Genomic DNA, 15,000 nt, shown 5'->3' on the forward strand with positions numbered 1-15,000 from the left:
CACAAGGAGGTGATGAAGGAGAGAAGGAGGTGATGAAGGACAGAAGCATGTGATGAAGGACACAAGGAGGTGATGAAGGACACAAGGAGGTGATGAAGGACACAAGGAGGTGATGAAGGACAGAAGGATGAGATGAAGGACACAAGGAGGTGATGAAGGACAGAAGGATGTGATGAAGGACACAAGGATGTGATGAAGGACACAAGGAGGTGATGAAGGACACAAGGAGGTGATGAAGGACACAAGGAGGTGATGAAGGACAGAAGGATGTGATGAAGGACACAAGGAGGTGATGAAGGACACAAGGTGATGAAGGACACAAGGAGGTGATGAAGGACACAAGGAGGTGATGAAGGACACAAGGAGGTGATGAAGGACAGAAGGATGTGATGAAGGACACAAGGTGATGAAGGACAGAAGGATGTGATGAAGGACACAAGGAGGTGATGAAGGACACAAGGAGGTGATGAAGGACAGAAGGATGTGATGAAGGACACAAGGAGGTGATGAAGGACAGAAGGATGTGATGAAGGACACAAGGAGGTGATGAAGGAGAGAAGGATGTGATGAAGGACACAAGGAGGTGATGAAGGACAGAAGCATGTGATGAAGGACACAAGGAGGTGATGAAGGACACAAGGAGGTGATGAAGGACACAAGGAGGTGATGAAGGACAGAAGGATGTGATGAAGGACACAAGGAGGTGATGAAGGACAGAAGGATGTGATGAAGGACACAAGGAGGTGATGAAGGACACAAGGTGATGAAGGACAGAAGGATGTGATGAAGGACACAAGGAGGTGATGAAGGACACAAGGAGGTGATGAAGGACAGAAGGATGAGATGAAGGACACAAGGAGGTGATGAAGGACAGAAGGATGTGATGAAGGACACAAGGATGTGATGAAGGACACAAGGAGGTGATGAAGGACACAAGGAGGTGATGAAGGACACAAGGAGGTGATGAAGGACAGAAGGATGTGATGAAGGACACAAGGAGGTGATGAAGGACACAAGGAGGTGATGAAGGACACAAGGATGTGAAGGACACAAGGATGTGAAGAAGGACACAAGGATGTGAAGAAGGAAACAAGGATGTAATGAAGGACACAAGGATGTGATGAAGGACACAAGGATGTGATGAAGGACACAAGGATGTGAAGGACACAAGGATGTGATGAAGGACACAAGGAGGTGATGAAGGACACAAGGAGGTGATGAAGGAGAGAAGGATGTGATGAAGGACACAAGGAGGTGATGAAGGACAGAAGGATGTGATGAAGGACACAAGGAGGTGATGAAGGACACAAGGAGGTGATGAAGGACACAAGGAGGTGATGAAGGACACAAGGATGTGAAGGACACAAGGATGTGAAGAAGGACACAAGGATGTGAAGAAGGAAACAAGGATGTAATGAAGGACACAAGGATGTGATGAAGGACACAAGGATGTGATGAAGGACACAAGGATGTGAAGGACACAAGGATGTGATGAAGGACACAAGGAGGTGATGAAGGACACAAGGAGGTGATGAAGGAGAGAAGGATGTGATGAAGGACACAAGGAGGTGATGAAGGACAGAAGCATGTGATGAAGGACATAAGCATGTGATGAAGGACACAAGGAGGTGATGAAGGACACAAGGAGGTGATGAAGGACACAAGGAGGTGATGAAGGACACAAGGAGGTGATGAAGGACAGAAGGATGTGATGAAGGACACAAGGTGATGAAGGACAGAAGGATGTGATGAAGGACACAAGGAGGTGATGAAGGACACAAGGAGGTGATGAAGGACAGAAGGATGTGATGAAGGACACAAGGAGGTGATGAAGGACAGAAGGATGTGATGAAGGACACAAGGAGGTGATGAAGGAGAGAAGGATGTGATGAAGGACACAAGGAGGTGATGAAGGACAGAAGCATGTGATGAAGGACACAAGGAGGTGATGAAGGACACAAGGAGGTGATGAAGGACACAAGGAGGTGATGAAGGACAGAAGGATGTGATGAAGGACACAAGGAGGTGATGAAGGACAGAAGGATGTGATGAAGGACACAAGGAGGTGATGAAGGACACAAGGTGATGAAGGACAGAAGGATGTGATGAAGGACACAAGGAGGTGATGAAGGACACAAGGAGGTGATGAAGGACACAAGGAGGTGATGAAGGACACAAGGATGTGAAGGACACAAGGATGTGAAGAAGGACACAAGGATGTGAAGAAGGAAACAAGGATGTAATGAAGGACACAAGGATGTGATGAAGGACACAAGGATGTGATGAAGGACACAAGGATGTGAAGGACACAAGGATGTGATGAAGGACACAAGGAGGTGATGAAGGACACAAGGAGGTGATGAAGGAGAGAAGGATGTGATGAAGGACACAAGGAGGTGATGAAGGACAGAAGGATGTGATGAAGGACACAAGGAGGTGATGAAGGACACAAGGAGGTGATGAAGGACACAAGGAGGTGATGAAGGACACAAGGATGTGAAGGACACAAGGATGTGAAGAAGGACACAAGGATGTGAAGAAGGAAACAAGGATGTAATGAAGGACACAAGGATGTGATGAAGGACACAAGGATGTGATGAAGGACACAAGGATGTGAAGGACACAAGGATGTGATGAAGGACACAAGGAGGTGATGAAGGACACAAGGAGGTGATGAAGGAGAGAAGGATGTGATGAAGGACACAAGGAGGTGATGAAGGACAGAAGCATGTGATGAAGGACATAAGCATGTGATGAAGGACACAAGGAGGTGATGAAGGACACAAGGAGGTGATGAAGGACACAAGGAGGTGATGAAGGACACAAGGAGGTGATGAAGGACAGAAGGATGTGATGAAGGACACAAGGAGGTGATGAAGGACAGAAGGATGTGATGAAGGACACAAGGAGGTGATGAAGGACACAAGGAGGTGATGAAGGACAGAAGGATGTGATGAAGGACACAAGGAGGTGATGAAGGACAGAAGGATGTGATGAAGGACACAAGGAGGTGATGAAGGACACAAGGAGGTGATGAAGGACAGAAGGATGTGATGAAGGACACAAGGAGGTGATGAAGGACAGAAGGATGTGATGAAGGACACAAGGAGGTGATGAAGGACACAAGGAGGTGATGAAGGACAGAAGGATGTGATGAAGGACACAAGGAGGTGATGAAGGACACAAGGAGGTGATGAAGGACAGAAGGATGTGATGAAGGACACAAGGAGGTGATGAAGGACAGAAGGATGTGATGAAGGACACAAGGAGGTGATGAAGGACACAAGGAGGTGATGAAGGACACAAGGAGGTGATGAAGGACACAAGGAGGTGATGAAGGACAGAAGGATGTGATGAAGGACACAAGGAGGTGATGAAGGACACAAGGAGGTGATGAAGGACAGAAGGATGTGATGAAGGACACAAGGAGGTGATGAAGGACAGAAGGATGTGATGAAGGACACAAGGAGGTGATGAAGGACACAAGGAGGTGATGAAGGACACAAGGAGGTGATGAAGGACACAAGGAGGTGATGAAGGACAGAAGGATGTGATGAAGGACACAAGGAGGTGATGAAGGACACAAGGTGATGAAGGACAGAAGGATGTGATGAAGGACACAAGGAGGTGATGAAGGACACAAGGAGGTGATGAAGGACAGAAGGATGTGATGAAGGACACAAGGAGGTGATGAAGGACAGAAGGATGTGATGAAGGACACAAGGAGGTGATGAAGGACACAAGGAGGTGATGAAGGACACAAGGAGGTGATGAAGGACACAAGGATGTGATGAAGGACACAAGGAGGTGATGAAGGACACAAGGAGGTGATGAAGGACACAAGGTGATGAAGGACACAAGGAGGTGATGAAGGACACAAGGAGGTGATGAAGGACACAAGGAGGTGATGAAGGACAGAAGGATGTGATGAAGGACACAAGGAGGTGATGAAGGACAGAAGCATGTGATGAAGGACACAAGGAGGTGATGAAGGACACAAGGAGGTGATGAAGGACAGAAGGATGTGATGAAGGACACAAGGAGGTGATGAAGGACACAAGGAGGTGATGAAGGACACAAGGAGGTGATGAAGGACACAAGGAGGTGATGAAGGACAGAAGGATGTGATGAAGGACACAAGGAGGTGATGAAGGACAGAAGGATGTGATGAAGGACACAAGGAGGTGATGAAGGACAGAAGGATGTGATGAAGGACACAAGGAGGTGATGAAGGACACAAGGAGGTGATGAAGGACACAAGGAGGTGATGAAGGACACAAGGAGGTGATGAAGGACAGAAGGATGTGATGAAGGACACAAGGATGTGAAGAAGGACACAAGGATGTGATGAAGGACACAAGGATGTGATGAAGGACACAAGGATGTGATGAAGGACACAAGGATGTGATGAAGGACACAAGGATGTGATGAAGGACACAAGGATGTGATGAAGGACACAAGGATGTGATGAAGGACACAAGGATGTGAAGAAGGACACAAGGATGTGATGAAGGACACAAGGAGGTGATGAAGGACACAAGGAGGTGATGAAGGACACAAGGAGGTGATGAAGGACAGAAGGATGTGATGAAGGACACAAGGAGGTGATGAAGGACACAAGGATGTGATGAAGGACACAAGGAGGTGATGAAGGACACAAGGAGGTGATGAAGGACACAAGGAGGTGATGAAGGACACAAGGAGGTGATGAAGGACAGAAGGATGTGATGAAGGACACAAGGAGGTGATGAAGGACAGAAGGATGTGATGAAGGACACAAGGAGGTGATGAAGGACACAAGGAGGTGATGAAGGACACAAGGAGGTGATGAAGGACACAAGGAGGTGATGAAGGACAGAAGGATGTGATGAAGGACACAAGGAGGTGATGAAGGACAGAAGGATGTGATGAAGGACACAAGGAGGTGATGAAGGACAGAAGGATGTGATGAAGGACACAAGGAGGTGATGAAGGACAGAAGGATGTGATGAAGGACACAAGGAGGTGATGAAGGACACAAGGAGGTGATGAAGGACAGAAGGATGTGATGAAGGACACAAGGAGGTGATGAAGGACACAAGGTGATGAAGGACAGAAGGATGTGATGAAGGACACAAGGAGGTGATGAAGGACACAAGGAGGTGATGAAGGACAGAAGGATGTGATGAAGGACACAAGGAGGTGATGAAGGACAGAAGGATGTGATGAAGGACACAAGGAGGTGATGAAGGACAGAAGGATGTGATGAAGGACACAAGGAGGTGATGAAGGACACAAGGAGGTGATGAAGGACAGAAGGATGTGATGAAGGACACAAGGATGTGAAGGACACAAGGATGTGAAGAAGGACACAAGGATGTGAAGAAGGACACAAGGGTGTGATGAAGGACACAAGGGTGTGATGAAGGACACAAGGATGTGAAGAAGGACAGAAGGTAATGCATTAATGAGATATAATAAATGTGTATTTGCATTTTGAACAAGAAGTTTATTGTGATAACGAGATTATTTTACGTTTATTTTGACAAGAATATCTTTTCTCTTTGTAACGACATGCATGTTAAAATAAAGACTCATATTATTATAATAGAATATTTATACTGTAATCTGTTTAGTTCCAGGCCCAGCAGATCAACACACTGGCCTCCCAGTATGTTCCCAGTGCCTCCACCAGGGTCCCCCCCCCTCTGACCCACCTTCTCACCGGGCTGAGCCAGCTGGCTGCTCACGGCGAGTCTGTTCCACACTCAGTGGACCGTCTCCAGCCATCCATCATACCGTCTGGCCCATGTCGGCCGCCATTGTCTCAGGGCTCCTTGTTGGTCTGTCCACTTCGCCCAACTGGCCGTCCCTCACTAAGTGATCAATCTGTGTCCAACTGAACTCCAGCGTGAGTCCCTCTGACTGACTAACACGCCAACAACCAGGCGGCAAGTCTTAAAAACGGCATTCTCTCTCCTGACCACCAGGGGGCGACTCCTCTGGTTGTATAGAAGTCTATGCTTCATGTGTTAAAGCTGCATTCTCTCTCCTGACCACCAGGGGGCGACTCCTCTAGTTGTATAGAAGTCTATGCTTCATGTGTTAAAGCTGCATTCTCTCTCCTGACCACCAGGGGGCGACTCCTCCGGTTGTATAGAAGTCTATATAGTGACTCTACTTCTCTTTGATGTATTCCCTTAATAAACAATGTAAACATGAGTTTATGTCTTAGTCTCTAGTTTCAAGTCTTCTTCTATACAGCATGATGTCATCATTTAGTACATGATGGTCCTTTAGAGTCACACAGACCATAAAGCAGGGGACGCTTTAGGGGCGGGGCTACAGGGTGATTGGCTGGCCGCTGCTGCTACCAGAGACCTATACGTCTACGTCATTCCTCCAAATTCCAAATTTGATAACTTCTGTTTATTGGTTGCAAAAAACATCCGGCTCCAGTCGGTTGGGCTGTTTCTGATCCTGGTATCAGTTTGGGAGCAATGTATAAGATCACCTACACATCAGTTCTTTCTAAGATTTAAAAAGAAAGATTGTTCACAGCCGTGTGATAATTTGATCCATTTCCAATACACAGATCTACTTTGCCTCGTCACCTGTCTGTACCCTCGAGCAGTCGTATGTATTATTCTGGTTTCAATATGCTAACACATTTTATGAAAGAAAGTTAGAAGTGAGGAACGAGTTTGGTTTTGATTTCCAGACAGTATTTATGAAACAAACACATATGCATCTTTAATGTGACAATTCTCGAGTTGCCGAGTCCATTTATATTCTCTCGGCATATTCTCACAAGACATAATAATCCTCACGAGGATTCCTGAATGAAAGTGTGTGTGTGTGTGTGTGTGTGTGTGAGTGTGTGTGTGTGTGTGAGGGGAGCTGTCGGGAATCTCGGCACGTCTCCGGGCGTGATGTTATCACGGGAACATCATCACCTCTGCTGGCCTTGAACCCCTTGTTCCCTTGTTCCCTCGTTCCCTCGCTCCCTCTGCTCGTGTTCTTATTATCCGCCGTGAGCTGTGTCCCTCCTCCCGCTACAAAGAAGTCACGAGGCACGCCGCATACCAGAAAGGTCTAAGCAGGTCGAATTGGCCTCAGCTGGTGGCTGATTGTTAATCAGCCCCAGCTGGGGCTAATGTGTGTGCATGTGCGTCTGTCGCCTCAAAAGTCGCAGTCGGGACTGCGGAGCCCCCACTGCGGTGTCATGACGCTGTGTACCGGAGAAGGAATACTCACTGATTGCGTTCCACCTGTAGCACCAGCTGGAGGTCCTGGGATGAGAGCGCTATCTCCCCTCTGGCGGGGCGCTCCTCCTGTGGGGTTAACGAGAGAGATGGGATCAGGTGGCGGCAGCAGAGGAACTCTTTGCTTCTTTTGAAGAGCCACAGAGCAGCGTGCTCAGCCAGCAGGTTACACGGCCGACACGCTGCCCACAGGCGGCTCGCCTCAAGCTCAGGGGCCATGGAACCTGAGTGGAAATAAATGTGTTTGACATATCTGTTCCCCAAAATGTGTTCCAGAAGAAATGCTCCAATGGTATTATTTCAGAGACACGGGAATACTTGTTCCAACCAGTGGGATTAGGACTGCTGCTCACCTTTCAGTCATTTATAGACAGAAAGTGAAACAATAGCCATCACAATGAGCTTGATCTGGCCACGTAAAAGACCCAGAGTTATGCAATGTGAGCAATAGGATTCAAAAGGAACAAGCAGCAAATATCACATATTTAGAATCTGGAATTTTTGCTTGAAAGAAATTATAAACATGTGGAATCAAACTAATGTCGACATTGTCACCAATTAATGTTCTAAAACTCACTATGGTCAACAATAACAACGTCAATATCAAAGTCAAAGTCATTGCTATTGTCAATTTTCCAATGTTGAACATGCAGAAGATCTAAAGTATGTTTGTCTCTTTTTGTCCAACATAAAGGGAATAATATTAATACGGTGATAAGTTATGAAGTGCAAACAGTCAACAGTTAACAACAACAACAAAGAACATCTAGACAACAAATACTTTATAAATGAAGAACTATAAAAAAGACTTGTTATATATATGTTGTTAACAGTGTGTCTTTTTCCACGTAGAAAACAACTATGTTTTAAACATAGAACAATGAAAGATGCTGAAATGTAAATGAAGCAGCATGAGTTATGAAGGTTGGACAGCTAAAATGAGCCTCAAACAACTTCTTGAATTAAACGAGCTCAGCCTCTTTGGTCTAAGGAGCCCTGAAATTAGTTTTTTACTGATTAAAAAAACAAATGTAGTGAGATATTCTACAGCAGAGAAATACAGAAGAGCATCACACAGCTGCTTCTGAATAGCCTTTATGACATCTTTGGCATGTATTAAATGGGCAGGATGTGTATATCATGTGTAGAAAACCACAGGTGCACACCTGTTCCTGCACATATATGGTATGTATGGAGGCACAATGTGTGCAGACTGGTTTTAACTGAGATAGCTGTGGGTGATGATGATGAGGATGAGGAGGAGGAGGAGTGGGGTCACCTTACTTTTTAGGTTGTCATTTTCCGTGATTGTGTTATTTTTCTCCGTCTGATAATGAATCATTGATCGTCTTTCTGACGTTTAATTATAATGATGATTGGGACTTGAGGCTGAAGCCACAGCTGTGCGTGAGGATGGATTCTCTTTGCTGAGCATTAAGTATGGATACGTCTCAGGGTGTTTCCACATCGAGTTACTGCTCACTGTGGGACTGGAAATGAGGCTCCACGATGATTGAGATTCAGAAAACAGACCCAAAATCACGTGCTGCTTATTAAATCAGACAAAATGTAATGCACATTTCCATGCTTCTGGCCAGCTGGTTTCAATCTGTGAATACAGGTTGTTCTTTACTTGAGCTGGGAGTCAGTGAGGACCATGAAGTGTCTAGTGGGCCAGATGGGGACGCCTGAGAAAAGGCCTGTGAGCATCTTTAAGAGGCTCCTCTGGGTCTCTTCTGGTTCTTGAATTATTACCGTATGAGTAAAGATGGCTGTTATATAAACAACATGGAGATATATTTCACTACAATCTGTCCATATGGTTTTGATTAGAAGCACTAATTAAACTCTAGCTCAGTTCTCTGGCTGTATGAAAGCATCTCCAGAGGAAACCACTCTTTTAAAAAGCCTTTCTGTTACTCAGGACTAAACACGTCACAGTGGTGAAGAAGTGCTTCAATGCCGTTGATTCAATTCCCTCCAAAGCAGCGTGAGGCTGAGATGTACAAATGTTCCGACAATAGCGCTGCAAAAACTAGTTGATTGATTATTTCGTACATTTTTTGTGTGTCTTTGTCTCATACGATGGTACATTTAATATCTTGGGATTTCGGACTTCTGGTCAGAGAAAACAAGACATTTGATGACAGTAAAAGTGTTCACAATGATCTGAAATGTTTTGACTGATCAACTAAAGGAGTAATTAGCATGCATATCTATAATAATAAATGTTAGTTACAGACCTATGTGCAAGGAATGATGGAATTTGAAGTCTGGTGTTTCTGATTGAGTAACAGCAGTTCTGCAAAAATAATACTCATCCAAAGGAAGTTGTGCAATCCCACCAGCAATAAAACCAGCTGACTCCCCAACGAGCCCTTCTGTGTCGACATTAATGAGATCTGGTAACGAGATGTGCAAGCAGACCGGGACTTAACCGAGAGCATCTGGGCTGCTGGCCACAACCAGAGTTTTCTTTAAGGAAGACAGCTGACAAGAGTCTGAAACACCAAAGACCATTCCACTTGTCTCCGCTGAGACAAAGAAAGCCGAGGTGGAGTAGGACCGCGTGATGGGAAGTGATGCTGCATGCCAACCAGCCCGTTACAGCAACAAGGAGCCGTTTCCTGAAGCATACCGGGGCGTAACATGCTCGGAGGGTTGTGTGTTCGATGGCACTACGAGCATGTGGCCGTCGTTCCACACGCTGTGTCTCGTCACATTTAAATCCTGTGGACACGGCTCATCGTGGATAAAGCCATTCCCAAATTTAAGACAATTAAACTCAGATGAGCTACTTTTGTCGATCAAGTCTGAAACTGAAAGGTTGACACCTGAAGACACACCTGACCCTTTGACCCTTTGACCCTTTGACCAGTGCCACTGCAGCGCAAAATACAGATGGGTAATGACACTTATTCAGATGGTTTGGCTTTGAATCATCTTGTATCAACCTCACTGTTGGTCATGTTCGTTAACCAGGCAAGATCTTTCCTTCGTTTTACCGAGATCTTTCCTTGACTTTATCGAGATCTTTCCTTGGCTTTACCGAGATCTTTCCTTGGCTTTACCGAGATCTTTCCTTGACTTTACCAAGATCTTTCCTTGGCTTTACCGAGATCTTTCCTTGACTTTACCAAGATCTTTCCTTGGCTTTATCGAGATCTTTCCTTGGCTTTACCGAGATCTTTCCTTGGCTTTACCGAGATCTTTCCTTGGCTTTACCGAGATCTTTCCTTGACTTTACCGAGATCTTTCCTTGGCTTTACTGAGATCTTTCCTTGGCTTTACCGAGATCTTTCCTTGACTTTACCGAGATCTTTCCTTGGCTTTACTGAGATCTTTCCTTGGCTTTACCGAGATCTTTCCTTGACTTTACCGAGATCTTTCCTTGGCTTTACTGAGATCTTTCCTTGACTTTATCGAGATCTTTCCTTGACTTTACCGAGATCTTTCCTTGGCTTTACCGAGATCTTTCTTTGACTTTATCGAGATCTTTCCTTGGCTTTATCGAGATCTTTCCTTGGATTTATCGAGATCTTTCCTTGGCTTTATCGAGATCTTTCCTTGACTTTACAGAGATCTTTCCTTGACTTTACCGAGATCTTTCCTTGACTTTACCGAGATCTTTCCTTGACTTTAAAAGTGTTTTAATTGGCTAACCTGAACATCCATTGGTCACTGTGCATGTCTGTGCCCATGCACAGTTAATACAAACCTTGTTGTTCATATGTGGAGTTCTTATGCACAGATTTACAACTTCCTCTTCACATTTTGAGAAATGAGGCCCCCGAGTTTCAGTGACACTGTCATAATGACTAAATGTCAAAACTAAATGCAGTGTACCTCTCTTTATTAAAGTGGGAGTGTAGAGAAATCTTTTTCTACATTACAATACAAACATCGAGTGGGATAATTGAGAGAATCCAGATCTTATCTGTATTCACTCTTCTGTCTCACTCCCGTCAACGAGCAAGGCTCCAAACCAAACAAGCCAATGTGAATTCAGGACAATCCTTTCCCACATTAATAATGTTTCAGGACCATCTTTTCCCACATTAAGAATGTTTGAGGACCATTCTCTCCCACATTAATAATGTCATTCCAACATGACACATGCTCAGTGGACGCACGCCCACTCCTCTTGCTTCGGTTTCAGCTGTTCCGTTGTGAAACTTCCTCGGCTCCAGGTCTCAGTGTGTGAGGGGAGGAGCACTCGTGACAGCCAATAGTAAGAGAGAGAGGATTTACATCAAGGAGGGGGCGAGGTAGGGAAGTGTGAACTGTCAAGAAGGCATTGGAGGTCTTAAAGCAAGTGAAGTTTATTTATTTTGCACTGACAAAGGTCACAAAGAGGCTTTCCATAGCCGCTCTGTGAAGGAGTAGACGTGTCTGTCAGCCCTCGTCCTTTTCTTAAAAGCTGCCACAATGTGGTACAATGTTCTATTAAAAGACTGCATTCAAAATTCAACATCTTTAAGATTTGTGTTAAAACCATAGCTTATTGAGAAGTGACCAGCTGTACTCTGAGTCATGGAGTGGAATGCTGCAGCCTTAAGTCTCACACTGATGACGTCAGTGTGGGGCATCATCTGTGACTCCTTTCCAAAGAAGGAGGTTGAGGTGTGAAAGTTATGATTTGAACGTCTATCTTCAGCTCTCTTTGTGCATTCTTTACAGAACTGCCCCTTTGACCGTCTTGAGTACAGATCATCCTTGAGTACATCACCTTGAACGTTCTGCATTGCTGGGGACCCAAAAGATTGTCACATGACACGTTCAACCTTCTTAAACTCAGGCAACGGGGGGCGGGGACTCGGGTCAAGCATCTCTCCTGGGGGTCAAGCAATCGGCCACCTGCACTGCCTTCGTGCTTCAGAACAACTATCAGTCACGGCCTCCTGGCTACACCAATGCCAGTCAAAGGTCATGTCCCCGGTTGTCTTTCGGACGCCACTTTCAAGGTCGGCCATCAGAAATAGGTCTAAAAACTTCTGACAACCATCACCCGACCTGGTTGGTGTGGAGCATGGAGGCCTGAGGGCAGAGGTTCCCGCAATGAAACCTCCAGCTGGAGGGAAGGAGTAGGACTCGTCATCAGGTTTCCCCGCCTGTATGATCTTTGAGTCCAGAATATCCAATGTTCCTTTGACTCTGAGGGGGGGTGGGGGGGGGGGGAGCATCTCCATTTACTTTTCCACTCCGCTGCCTTCCTTCATATCTCCGGCCTAACATCTCCTAGTCCATTGGTCAAAATGATTGGTTTAGCAGCTCTGCTTCCGGAGTGTGTTGTGGGGGCATCAACACATTTACTGATCAAACGGCCTCTCACAGCCTCCCTCTCCCTCCTCTGAGTGATGGGAGCTGCTCCTGCTGATTTCTTGAGGTTACGGTTCGACAGCTTTAATCTTCATGCTGCACCGCCCAGTCACTTCATGCTGCACCGCCCAGTCGCTTAAAGAGCCAATGAACGCACGGCGCAGAGCCGCATCAAGCACACCACATTTAAACCGTGTGTAGCGACATGTTTGATCATGTTTCACTGTCAGTCAATTTGGATTAAGTAAGTATTCCACATCCTGGAGGATGAGGTGGGAGATAAGAAACGGGGCAGAAAGAGGGATGAAGAGTTTGAGAAGTCAGCGGACAAGAAGCTCGAAAAAGTGTTCAAGAGATGCTCACTTGATGAAAGGAGACAGGTGGAGAGACACTCGCAGACAGCCAAGGAGAACGAGGAGGCCAGACGGGAAAAGACAGATCGATAGTGAGAAACAACAGGAGAGGGAAGAAGCAGGCAGCCAGAGAGGCAGCACATAAAGGAACAGTGATGAAATGGGCTGAGGACAGCCGTGGGGAAGGGTCTGTGCATCAGATGGAGCTCCATGGACCAGAGGAGGGTTTTATCAGATGGATCAAAGCGTCTCATCTGCATGCTAAGAATGTGATGACAGTCCTGCCTTTCCTCCTGGGGGGAGGCGGTCATCCTACAGGGAGATGAACTGAACACAAACACAGAGGTGATGAGCTCTTCAGATTTTTGATGTGACTGTCGGAGATAACAACTACTCTCTATTACAGCCCATCTCATGCATTACAACCGTCGGTTAGTGGTGGTTAATGTGAGTCCATTTAATGCCACACCCAGAGACCTGGTATAGTTGTGCATTAATACATTATTACCGTACATGATTACATGTTGGGTCTTATGCCGTACTATTTGCCGAGAGAGTTCACGTCCGCCATTGTGGTTGTCGTGTACGTGCCGCCATCAGCTGACGCTGAGGAAGCTGTGGACACCATCCACTCCACTGTGTCTGCTCTGCTGAATCATCAGCCTGGAGCATTCATGGCTATCACTGGTGACTTTAACCACACCACATTGGAAAAAGCTCTGCCAACCTTCCATCAATACATAGACTGCCCAACAAGGAACAATAAAACTCTGGACTTGCTGTATGCTAATACTAAGGACGCATACAGCGCCACTGCCCTTCCCCCCCTCGGCAGGTCTGATCATGACCTGGTCCGGCTGACACCCAGGTATGTTCCTCTGGTGAAGAGGCTGTGACCACCAGGACTGTGAGGAGGTGGTCTCTGGAGGCTAACGACGCTCTACAGGACTGCTTCGAGTCAACGGACTGGGATGTGCTGTGTGGACCGCACGGGAGGACATCAACAGTATGACCGACTGCATCACGGAATACATCAAGTTCTGTGAACACACCACCATCCCATCACGGACTGTGCTGCTTCCCAACAACAAGCCCTGGATCACCAGGGACCTGAAGGCGCTTAACAAGAAGAAAGCTGCTTTCAGGTCTGGAGACAGGATGAGCTGAGGAGAGCCCAGCGCAACCTAAAGGTGAAGCTCAGGAGGGCAAGGACTCCTACAGGAGGAAGCTGGAGGCCAAACTCCAGCTGAACAACACAAGGGAGGTGTGGTCTGGCATGAAGCAGATAACTGGCTTCAAGGTGGGAGGGAGACAGCCAGGGGCTCCTGGAGAGGGCCAACGAGCTGAACTGTTTTTCAATAGGTTCAGTTCACAGCCCTCCCGTCTCCTCCACACATCACACCTCCCAAACACCTCCTCCCCTCTGTCCCCCTGCTGAGCTGCACATCCACCGAGCCCTCAATAACAATGGGCTCCTCCACCTCCCCTCTCTGTGACGACTGACCAGGTGAGAAGACAGCTGGAGAAACTACACCAGCGCAGAGCTGAAGGTCCTGATGGCATCAGCCCCAGGGTCCTAAAGACCTGCGCCACCCAGCTGTCTGGTGTCCTGCAGCGCCTCTTCAACCTCAGCCTGAGGCTGGGGAAGTCCCGTGCTGTGGAAGACGTCGTGCCTGGTCCCTGTCCGAAAGAAGTCAGCACCATCTGGCCTCAACGACTACCGACCGGTCGCCCTCACCTCCCATGTGATGAAGGTGCTGGAGAGGCTGGTCTTGGCCCACCTCCGGCCGCAGGTGAAATCATCGTTGGACCCTCTGCAATTTGCTTACCAGGCTCATGTGGGAGTGGACGACGCCATCATCTACCTGCTGCAACGAGCTCAGTCGCACCTGGATGGAACCGGTGTCTCTGTGAGAGTCACTTTCTTTGACTTCTCCAGTGCATTTAACACCATCCAGCTACTGCTGCTGAGTAAGAAGCTGCGGGTGGCCGGTGTGGACGCGTCCACCATCTCCTGGATCACTGACTACCTCACAGGCAGACCACAGTTTGTCAGAATGGGCCGTGTGCTGTCTGGAACGGTG

General features: G+C 47.0%; 1 protein-coding gene across 1 annotated transcript in view; it reads right to left on the reverse strand.

Annotated features, from left to right (window-relative positions):
• Nucleotides 1–15,000, reverse strand: part of LOC130212178 (disintegrin and metalloproteinase domain-containing protein 19-like) — a 228,721-nt gene that overhangs the window by 112,319 nt on the left and 101,402 nt on the right. The window contains exon 3 of the mRNA XM_056443316.1: nucleotides 7,237–7,313. Within this exon, the coding sequence (XP_056299291.1) occupies nucleotides 7,237–7,313 (77 nt within the window). The remainder of the gene's footprint in view (nucleotides 1–7,236; nucleotides 7,314–15,000) is intronic.

Source organism: Pseudoliparis swirei, chromosome 21, assembly GCF_029220125.1.
Source record: "Pseudoliparis swirei isolate HS2019 ecotype Mariana Trench chromosome 21, NWPU_hadal_v1, whole genome shotgun sequence".
Lineage (NCBI taxonomy): Eukaryota > Metazoa > Chordata > Actinopteri > Perciformes > Liparidae > Pseudoliparis > Pseudoliparis swirei.